Below are 11,941 nucleotides of genomic sequence, written 5' to 3'. Positions count from 1 at the left end.
GGTTGTGAAATGATAAGAATAAGCATGTCTTAAGAAATCCGTCTGTTGCCAGGTTGACAAGGGGTGGATTGTAATAGGTGATACATTATGTCACCTTGACGACTAAGAAGTTTAGAAGCTTAATTAAGTGATCCAGCAGGTGGCCAGAGGAGGGCATGGAGACGGTGTGGCAGATAGCCAGCCTACAATATAAGGGAGGAAAGAGGCTTGCTCCCCCATTTCGCTCTTGTTGCTCTTGCTGTCTTCTGCCACCTTGAACTGTTGCCCCTGTGCATGCCACCCTGCCTTGGAGCCAGCTGACTACAGACTGAAACTTCCACAAACCATGAGCTAAATAAAATTTTCTTCTTTAATTTTAGGTGTTGGGTATTTTGTCCCAATAATGAGAGAAAAGTAACTAAGACAGACATTACCTTTTTTAATAATTTCTTAGATATGATGCCAAATACACAGGCAAAAAAGTAAAAATAGATAGCATCAAAATGAAAAAAAAACAGTCAAGAGTGAAAAGGCAAATTACAGAATAGAAGAATATATTTGCAAATTATAAATCTGATGGTATTAATATTCAAAAGAAATAAAAATATTTACAACTTAATGTCAAAAATGACATAAATTAAAAGTGGAAAAAAATTTGCATACCTCCAAAGAAAATATACAAGTAAACAAAGGCAAATTCAAAATATTTAATATCATCACTCATCAAGGGGATACAAATAAAAATATCACAGTAGGATATTAGTTCACATTCATTAGGATGGTTACTGTAAAAAAAGGAAAGTAAAATATGTGAAAATGTAATTGATTGGAAACCTTATAACCCTATAACAACTATGGAAACAATATGGTGTTTCCTCAAATATCAAAAATGAATCATAATCAATAAATTTTACTTTTGCTTATATAACTGAAAGGTTTGAAATAAGGTCTCAGAGAGACACATACACACCCACGTTCATAGTAACATGGTTCACAAAGTCAAAGTTCAATACAATCCACCTGTCCACTTGGAGAATGAATAAAAAATGTTATATACACATAATGGAATACTATTCAGATTTTCAAAATTAATGAATTCTGACAGCTCACACAATATTGGTGATACTTGAAGATGTAATGCTAAGGGCAATAAGGCAGTCACAGAAAGAGAAATGGTATGATTCCAGCTCTAGGCAGTGCTTTCACTAGACAAATTCACAGACATAGGAAGCAAAATTGCGGTTGTCAAAGGCCTGGGAAATCCAGGGCTGTTGTTTATAAAAACAGAGTTTCCATCTCACATAGTGAAAAGAACCGTGAACACAGATTGCACCATGTGCACGGTGTACTTGTGAGAGAAATGAGAACTTTTCTATCTTTTTGGTTCTGTACTGGTGCCTTTAAACTGACAAAATACCGACTAATGGAAAAACAACCATACAATTTCATGTCTTGTCAATAATTTAATTTTCACCTTTGTAGAAAATTTTTAACAATTAAATTCAGTAAGTTTATATGCCATATGTAGGGAGCTGGCTTAAAATGACATGACCGTCTCCTAACCACCATCCTGCGTCCACCTGACTATGGCCCATGGCCCAAGCCCTACAGGACAGGCGAAGTCATTGAGACAGCTGAGCATTTTGTACCAGCCAGTATGCCCCGGCTGATTCTTAACTGATGTTGGATATGTTAATCATTTTCAAGAAAGACCAGGAAGTTTCTGATGGATCAGAACCCAACTTTGTCTGCCTTAGGATATAAACTCCTTCATACTTCAGGATGTGAGAATCCTCCTGTCCTACTAACACCTGAGAGATGTTTGTCTCTAAATTTCCTCTCTAACTATACTTCGCACAGTCCTCAATCTGCTTATCTCTTTCTTTGACCTCACAACACTTTCCACCTTTGACAGCTCATTCTTATGCAGAATACAAACTTTTTTGGAAACACTGCTTCAACAAATAGGGATAACCTGTAAGGTGCCAAGACAAAGGAAGCAAGCTAGAGGCTCGTGAAGGTGGTAGGTTGTGATAATCTATGAAAGATAGGGGTTATTTAGTAGAATTTATTTTACACTGACTTATCTTGGTCACCATCTCTGCAGAGAGAGCTGGATCCTGTCCCCGCCCTTGTATGAAAAACAGGAATGCCTCAAACAGGGAAAATGCACACCCTGCCTTTAGACAGAGGGTGGAGAGCAGACAGCTTTTCTTTTGCCGGTTTTTCTCAATTGAATTTAGCTCAAAATGATCCCTTTATACTTAACACTACTGAACTGTGCATTTAAAGATCATTACAATGGTTAAGTTTTACACTATATATATTACACTACAATTTTGAAAAGAGATCAAGGCAGTAGTTTCAGAAAATTAACTCATATAAGAAAACTTAGGAGAGGTATTTCAAGTGTAAATGGTGTTATGCAGCATGATTTCTGCCTACAGCAAAACTTAAATGTGTCCCTAAGAACATGCCTACACATCTTATTCTATTTCCTATTTGAAAGAAAATATGTAGTGCATCAGTATTACTACCCCAAAGATAATAATAGCTATAATTTTTCAAATACAAACACACACATTCTTACTCACCACTTGTAAAATGGGTAGAAAAATTAATTCCACATATGAGCACATAAACCACAATATTAAAAAGTTATTATTATCTTCACAGACAAAATTTTTACCAGTATGTGAAGGTTGTAGTAATTCTCAAATTGAAAAGAAAAGATGTGGAACAGAGATCAAAAATCCAATTAATGTTCTCATTTTTTTTTTCTTCTTTGTGCAATCAATGCTACACTTATCATATTTTAATTTATGGCAAAAGGAATTCATATAAATGGGCAGGTACTCAAGAGACTCAACAGAGAATGAATACACCATAGTTTATTTTTTATGTCATATAGTAAATAAACTCTGCCCTTTGAGAGCAATTTACTCAAAATTTGTGTGCTATAGCTCTTCTTCCACTAATAACATAAGGCTGTAAGAATCCTTTCCACTTTATCAGCTTGCAAGTATGCAAACATATGAAGCAGTTATTTGGTCTACCATATAAATAGCTGAAATAAGTTTCTTTGACTTTTTACCGGATGAAATATATTTAAATGCCAGCTGCATTAGAACCTTGAAATAACTCAATGCCTGTATTTGAAGTGGCATGAAGTGTCTGAATACAAGTAAATGTAAAGAACTTTAGAATTCTGCTTTAATTACCTATAACTTTGTAAAGAAATATTCATTGAATAATTACTATGAACTTCTTGTTCAAAAAGAATTGCAAGGGACAGAGGGAGAAGCTTGTAGCTTAAAAAGCTTCCCATAATCCAAAAGACAAACCAAGGGACACGAGAGAATCCACAGGATAATGACATTTATTGAAAGCAGAAAATATTTTACATATATACTTTTTTATTTTTTTCAGTACTGGGAATCGAACTCACGACCTCGTGCTTGCTAGGCAGGTGCTGTGCCTCTGAGCTATATCCATAGCCTATACATATATATTTCACTAAGAAAAAGTACCTCGTTTTTATTATATTTTCAATCATATGTGCCACAAAATTTCATAAGCAGTTATATATTTGTGCATATCTTATCCTTAAACTCCTACATTTCATGGGCTGTTACATCTGTTTGTGTTCTTAAAACAAAATCTGTCTTAGCTAAACAACAAGGATTTGCTGATGGGTTGAATTACTCATTAGGTGGTTTAATCAGTGCAAGGAAACTTGGACTTAGAAAATTAATCATTTCCCCAAGATAAAACCCTACGCCATAAAGGCAAATCTTAAACCCATGTGCTTTGTTTCTGTATCAGGAGACTTTCCCCAACTCTTACTTGAAAATTTTCTCTCCGTAATTGGCATTTTGTTCTTCCTACCTGTTTTACATATATGGGGTTCTGGGGCTAGGGATTTACCTCAGCAGCACAGCACCTGCCTGGCAAGCACGAGGTTGTGAGTTCGATGCCCGGTACCGGAAAACAAAAAACAAAACAAAACAGAAAACAAAATACATATAAGGGTTCAGTACTGTCCCCAGACCATGGGTCCTGATCATATTCTTTTTTTTCTACTTCCTGTAAAGCGTAGAAGTACAGGTCCACACTGGCTACTACAATGCTCACAACGACATATTTATTATCATTTGATAGGTTTCTTAACAATTATTACCCTTTTTCTCATTTTCTTACTCCTTCGTTTTACTTTCTTTGCAAATATTAACACAAAACCTCAGATAAAGACCAAAGCAAGTGATAAGTATTTGTTTACTTTTACAAAAGCATTTGCTTTTAAATCCCATTTTTCTAAAATTCAAACAAGATAACCTTATAAAAACTTAAACATGTTTGATGAGAAATATGCAAACAACACCCCAATGCTCAGTATCAACTAATTAAGTTAATATTTGGTTTTTTCAACATTTTTGATAAGATAAAATTTTATGGCATTTCCTTTTCCTTTTCTTTTTTTAATTTTGTGAAGAATGGTAAACAGAGAGAGGTTTGTTATACATGTTTAGAATTTTATTCTTAAGCATATACAGATTATAATAAAAATCCCATGGATCTTCAAAAAGGTAACTTACCAAAGGTCTCCTGCCTTACCTGTGCTTAAAATATATACACACTATTTTTGTGATACCTTTAATTTTATATCCCAAAATTTAGGATTACTCATAAATGTTCTGCGTATAATAATACATTCAATGTTCCTACCCCACCCTAAGGGTGAACATTCCAAAATTTACTCCAGGTTTTCCTGATATTTCATCCCGATTGTCTCCAAAGAAAGTACTGTTGCTAGTATGTTTCCTGTGAGAACATGAAATATTTTACTTTATTCCTCTGAATATATTTTCAGATATTTTTAGATTGATATTAAGGTGAAACGCAACATTGAAATGTTTGGGCTTTTTTCTGGATGCAGTCAAAACAGTCTAAAGGTATACTGTTGTAAAATATATTTGGATATTTGAAAGAATTCATTGTTTGGGTGTTTCAGACACTGAGTATCAATTCAGGTTTTCCATGCAAACAAAGCAAGCTTTTCTAAAACTATTTATTTAGGGATCCACTTTTAACATCATTACATAATTTACACCCTTCCTCATTTCACTGTGGCTAATTAAATGTGCTAATATCTTTTTTTCCCCTCTGGGAATCAAACTGAAAACCTTACTATACAACTGGGCTACATCCCAGGCCCACTGCACCTTTCAAGGTACCGCTATGTAAACATTGAACTAAAACAGACTAATAAATGTTTAAAACCTTAGGTATAATAATTACTGAAATAGCTCTGTAACTATTAAATAATAGTTTGGAAATGTGATTCATAAGGAGTTTTTCAATATTAGACACCAAAGATGGTTTGCAGTCACCCCCACGCGTTTCATACACTGTGATTCATCTAGCAATTTTAGATAATACCTGTTTTCTTTTAGATGACATCCATTATGGTGTCTCAGAAAAATAAAGTAGAAAATTACTTATTTTAATAATATTATTTCATAAAGTCTTTGCAAAAATCTCAGAATTCAAGCAATGAAAACCACAGTAAACATAGAATTTATGTAATTTTTATGCTAAACGATTTAACTCTTTCATTTTCAAATGTTGCATAGTTCCACAGTGTAAGTTTGATCACTGCAGCATTTAATTGCTCAGTGATTCTTAAATTCCTAAAACAAGAAATATCACTGTCCAAAAACACTTGAAAGGTTTGCACAATGAAGATTTTGCTTTCTTTTTCCAATTAAATCAATTCTTACTTTATAACAGTCCCAGATCTGTTATAAAATTTAAGTACCTTGAATTATAACAGCTAAACTATTATTTCAAATTTTAAGAGTGTATAATTTTTCAGACTATATTAGCATCACATTTTACCACACTAAGGCATACAGAACAAAGTAAAAATGCAGCAATATTGCATAATAAATAAACACCTAAAATGTTCATGATATTTTGAAGAATATACATGTTATTTATCTTTTTAAAATGACCTTAATACATACAAACATAAGCTCAGAACTACATGTAAATTACTTAGACCTTTATAATACATATATTTAACATTTGGGTTTAAATTATTTTCTAGAAAAAAAAAAATATCCTTACCATGTATTTATTTGTGGTATTTTTAAAAGAGATATCTCAAAAACATTCAATGTTATGAGAAATCCATTACTTAGCTACAGAGAACCCTGACAGTAATTAGCGTCAACATCTCAATAAGGATTTGGTCTTATTTGAAGAAATTTAGAAAGAAAAAATATCCAATTTAATAAATATGATATTAATATCATGACTAATATAAGAGACAAAGGTAGCAAGCTTGAATTATGATTTACTGTGCATAAAGAAAATCACTATATGTCTTACATAGAAGTGTATAGTGGAATACATTTGTAATGTTAAGAATTTTCTAAAATCTCAGGATATATCTTTTTTAATACTAGGAATTGGCTTCACAAAGAGTAAAGGATGGCAAAATTGACAATAAATATTCTGATTTTATTACATACAGTTAAAATACGTTCAACTGTGTAGAGTACCATACATTGCTAGAACCCTGAGTAATTTCCGAGGAGTCAAGGAATTGTGTAGGTAATTGGGTATTTTTATGCTGCAATAGCAAAGAACGTACCTTTGCAAAACAAAGTATAAGGGGTATTACGTGCAGGCAAGTGAAGAATCTATTATAAAGTATGTTTGTTCTGTATGTGTTAAGGTAAAGCAAACCAAAAGAGAAAAATGCTAGGCCTGTGAACTCTATTGTCTTTTCAAGAAACATGTTTTGTCTGTCACATGAAAAAACTAGTTCAGATTTCCCAGCATATGCATACAGAGTAAATTCCTGCTACACTAAATGCACAGTAGTCAGAACCATGGAGTTACAGAATCATACAATCGGGTTTCAGTGATGCTCTGAGGTTCTGAAATATGGTAACCACTAATAAACAAGATTACAGCGCACGTGTAAACTCACCCTTCTAATCTGACATCCGGCAGACTTCGGTTAAGGGCAATCAGATCACTGGCCATGAGATTAAATTGATTGATTTTAAACAATTCTTTCATCTTCTCTTGGTCATCTTTAGGAATCAGCACGGCCTTTCCCATTTCTCCTGGACCTTCTTGGTTTCTTGAAATGACGGCTGTAAGACACACACAGGTACACACACATACAAACACAGGATAAACTGAATAAATAAATCCTGAAATCTGTTGTTCGTATATTAGTTTAACAATGTAATCATCCAGACGACTGCTCGCGAGTGACACCCTCCGTAAACGAAACAATCCCTTTTGGCTCACTGGCTCAACTCTACATTTTGTCTTCCAACTGTGATCATATTATGTAATCTAAATAATGACTAAAAATTAGTAAGATTTTATAATCTGACTAATGCTGTTATGTGTCTTAACATGCTTCTCAGAGATGACTTTGAGCACTAGAACAAACATTACGAAATAAAAGGCATATCTGAAAAGTTGCTAATATTCATTTACTTTCACAACTAATTAAAAACAAACTGCAAAACACAGTAAGAATACACTGAAAACTGAGGAGAGAGTATAAGCAGTGAACTTTGATTTGGCCTTCATAGTTCAAGACAGCAGCAGTAGCATTACTAATCCTCATACAAATCTGACATCCAGTGAGTTATTGTCCACGAACTTATCCTGACTTTGAACGGCTGAGTCAAACTACGAAAGAGAATAAGCTCAGTGGAACTTTAGGTATCAGTACCAAGAAGGTAACTAGACTCGAAATCATCTCATCCATAGGCACACAGTAAGAACTTGAAATATTTTAATGGAAAAGACATATGTACCCAACTTCAAACTACTTAAAAATTACCATTTGTTGTAATTTGTGTCAATCTGTCCCCAAGGTTCTTGCTCCCCAAGATGGTACTCCAGGAAGTGTTAAAAACTTGAACAGGTGGAAACAGAGGGCAATCTTCAGGTCCTGGGGGCGCGGTTTCAAAAGGGACTGCGGGACCCCAGTCCCTTCTTTCCTGGCTCTGGCTTCCTGGCCACGTGCTGAGGAGTCTGGCTCTGCCACGCACTCCTGCATGATGTGGTGCCTCTCCCAAATCATACACTAAAAGCTCCAAACCTGTGGAGCAAAATTCCTTCTTTGTGTGTATGAGTTGCTTATTTCAGTTATGTGTTAGAGTGCTACAAAGCTGACTAGAACTTCATCGAAAGAGTTTACAAAGATTACCAATCATGCTAAGTAGCAAATCTCAAAACTATGGCAGTATTGTATGAGAGAGCATAATTCTCAAAATTCAAGAAATTAAATTCTAAATATTAATTATTATAGAGCAGGAATTTTCCTTTGGAATTAGTGATCTGAGAATTTTCAAAATCAGTTGGAATTGTTGGTGTTGATGAACTTGTGTTGTCAGTCAGATATTTACCTTAAAGAACATTTCACCTCTAGGATTTTAGAGAAAAAAAATAATTCCACAGAACATGTTGAAATAATTTCTGTGGTTACCTGGAGACCTCCTAATTCTGAAATAAGGAAATAATCAGTCTATGTGATACATCCTATTAACCAATATATTCAATTTTGATATTTTAACATGCTAGGTTGTAAATTTAATGCCATAAAATATTTTCTTGATAGACCATTTTGAATTTTATTTTGAAACATTAATGAACGGTTAAATTTTCAAGATACAAATTTTTCTTACAATTTTTAGAAATTAAGCAAGTAGTTCCCCATTCACAGCTATTTATAATGTCCTTATGGAAAATAAATCCTGCTTTATCTTCCTATGTTTGGCTGGCAGTGCAAGAATTAAACTTACAAAAGGAAGATTAAAAGAAGAAAGACATAAGGGTATCTTTTTGCATGTACACAAGAGTCCTCAAAATGCAAATGAAGACCCAAAGAATCTGAGCCAAAAGCATATAAACATTTTCATACGAAAGAGAATACATTGTGGGCTGAGAGGACGCAAATCAGCCTGGTTAGAGGTGGAAGTTTAGGGATGTAATTAGGGAATACACAGAGAAAGGCAGGAGTGAGACTTTGTTTGCATAGGTCCGCTGCAGTGCTGACTCTGTTTCTGGAGAAAATAATGCTCTTCTCCTCCTTGGGCAGCTACATTTCTGTGAAAACATCTACGATGTTTAAGGTCAAAAAGGTCAGGAGGCAGAGCGTGTCCTGTATAGGTTGTGTCTTAAGTGTCTGCCGCTGAAGTCATGAATATGCCAAAATTCCATGTCTGGAGGTGCCAAATTCTGAAGCCCTTCATCCTCTGTAACATGGAGAAGAAGACACCATGTTACAGAAAAAGGCACTGTGGACGCGTGTACTCCCACGGCTGGCAAGTAGATAGGATTACAATTTCCTATTCTATGAGGAAGACAAGTGGCTCAACTATGACACCGCAGGACATTAAACTCGAGTTAAAGCCACAGATATTCCAAAGAATAACAATTTCTTTTTAGCATTATACAGATTACCATTTTGTCACTGGTAATAGGTGTAGGTGGATCCTGTCACATGGTACTGAAAACCAAAAGTTAAGGTGTCACAAACAGTGTCCTCATGCCTAGAACTAGCTACAAACACGTGATTACTCTTCTTATTCATTCTGTTTCCTAATGAAGAACAAACAGTGGCTTACTGCTTATCCGGGTACGTGTCTTCTCGGCAGAGTTAAAAGCATTCTGCGTAATTGTCTCTAATGAACGAACATCTGACATTAAATTTTTTTGCTTATCTAGGAGCAGACAGACATACAGGTTTGTTTTTCACCTTGCTCAAGCAAAAAGAACGCTAAGTAATTACGGTACAGAACCAGCCTCCTTCTTTTCTGGCTCTTACCTGAAATAATGCTTTCTAATAATAGAAGAGGTTTTGTACTCCTTTAAATAGCACAAATAAGAAGTGAGGGAGAAGGAGCAATGAGACTGCGGGCGATCTCAGATCTGCAGCTTTAAACAGCAGTTCCTATTTAATATTTTATTTAATATATCATTTAGTAATATTTTATTTAATATTTCCTATTTTCTCTTCACTTGTTCATTCTTCTTCTCCTCACAGCTTAACAAAAGACTACCCAAACACCCACAAAACACACTTGCCTACAGCCACACGGAAGAGTCAGAAGGAACTGGTGATGAATGTCTGTCATGTTCTCTATTCTCACAGGCAGCAAAACTTGCACTCTGGCTTCAGGATTGTTCATGTGAATATGGAAAGAAGAGCCCCGATTCCAACTGGTTTTCATCACCGAAAGAGCAATTAACGTACAATTCTGTAAGCTGCTTCCTTACTCACTATAAAAATCATCTAATAATCGGCTATATTTAAAATAGCATTATACAGCTAGAAATATGAAGAGAACAGAAAGATTTTACAAATATCTTTCATTTTCTTTAACATGGTGCCTACTTAAAATATTTAAAGAATATGCAATCATAGAAATCCCACCTATAGCATGTGACCAGCAACATATAAACACAGCAACTACTCAGTCTACTGGGAATTCCACATTTTAATTTCATTATTTGCTTATGGGCATTGCATTATGAATGCTTTTGGAGAATTACTCCATTAATGAGAACTCACTACTTGTAAAATGAGAAATGGACCAACCTCAGAGAAAAATTTGAAGTTCAAAACAATTTATTTTAATGTACTGATCTGATTTCATTAGTGAACACAGGTTTTTACATGGTACACATTGGTCAAAATGTAACATGGGACCAAAAATTTAAATGTTATCTCATGTGCCATGCACTCCCAATATTTTTATTCAAATTGTACCCCATCCTAATATCAGCACAATTGTTACTGTCTGCATCTGCCTTCAGACGTTTTCCGAGTTCTCACTGATACCTCTGCTCTTCTCTGTTTCACCACGTCCAATCTGACAACTACTACATGAGAAATCCTGACTTTACTTCCCCTCCTCAGTGTATACTGATACTCTGTTACAAATAAATCCATGCTTTTGATGTTGTCCATCACAAATATGTCTGTCGTGGGTGAAGGGATGAGCACATCACAACAGCTTCTGTACCATACTCTACCAAAAATACTTTCTTCTTACCATTTTCTGGGTCATGCTTTCTTGCCACTTGAAATTCTTTCAGTTTAATAAGGTTAATTCTGATTAAAATAAGGTAAATATTTCCTCTGGCCCACTTAGAAACAATAATAGGCTTTAAAGTATAGTTAACTTGTACATTTGGAGGAGCTCGGAAAATAATAGAACCAACAATGATACTTTGACATGAGGATTGCTTTGAAATAAAGGAGAACCAAGGATTCTCTCACCTTCTGAGCTCCCATCCCCCAAGTCCATCACCTCTACCTCCTCACAAAGCACGGAAAGGTGCTTCCTCTGAAGTCTCCCTACGTACCCAAATGTCGTGTCCCCTAAAAGATTCATGTGTGGCAAGGAAGCCTCGAGTGGACACCCCACATAGAGCTCAGCTGAACTTTTTGCTAGGGTATTCTCTGTTCTTTAGGCTCATTCACCTTCCCTGAAAGTCATTTATTCTTCCTTTAAAAGTATCTATAGCCTACTCATGTCTCAGACATGAGTCTCAGACATGAAATTCTTTCCAATATATATCCAAGGAAATATTTGAGATCTGCTCAATGATTTGCCTGACTAGATAATTAAAGTAGTAAATATGCAAGTGAATTTGTATTTGTACATGTATGCAAATACAAATGTATATGTTTATCACACATTTATGTAAATGGTAAATAGCTACAGAAATTGTTATAGCCCCAAATGAAAATAAACAGTAATTAAAAGTATGGTACAAAAGAGACTGTTTAATGAAGTGGAAGATGTTCATGTTATACTAAATGAACTAAAGGGTCATAATACTATGCTATAAGTAGTTCTATTTTTGTACTGAAAAGTTTATATATATATATATATATATATATATATATATATAT

The 11,941-nt window shown here is 34.7% G+C and overlaps 1 protein-coding gene across 3 annotated transcripts in view; it reads right to left on the bottom strand.

The window, feature by feature from the left end:
* Galnt13 (polypeptide N-acetylgalactosaminyltransferase 13) overlaps positions 1-11,941 on the bottom strand; it is a 434,761-nt gene that overhangs the window by 247,719 nt on the left and 175,101 nt on the right. For all 3 annotated transcript variants that reach the window (XM_013517499.1, XM_013517497.1, XM_005390819.2), the window contains exon 4: positions 6,980-7,148. In XM_013517499.1, coding sequence (XP_013372953.1) covers positions 6,980-7,148 — 169 coding nt within the window. The remainder of the gene's footprint in view (positions 1-6,979; positions 7,149-11,941) is intronic.

The sequence above is a fragment of the Chinchilla lanigera genome, unplaced genomic scaffold (genome assembly GCF_000276665.1).
Source record: "Chinchilla lanigera isolate Chin_1 unplaced genomic scaffold, ChiLan1.0 scaffold00039, whole genome shotgun sequence".
NCBI classification, from domain to species: domain Eukaryota; kingdom Metazoa; phylum Chordata; class Mammalia; order Rodentia; family Chinchillidae; genus Chinchilla; species Chinchilla lanigera.
Note: the sequence above shows the minus strand (reverse complement) of the source record. Positions and strands in the feature narration are given on the sequence as shown.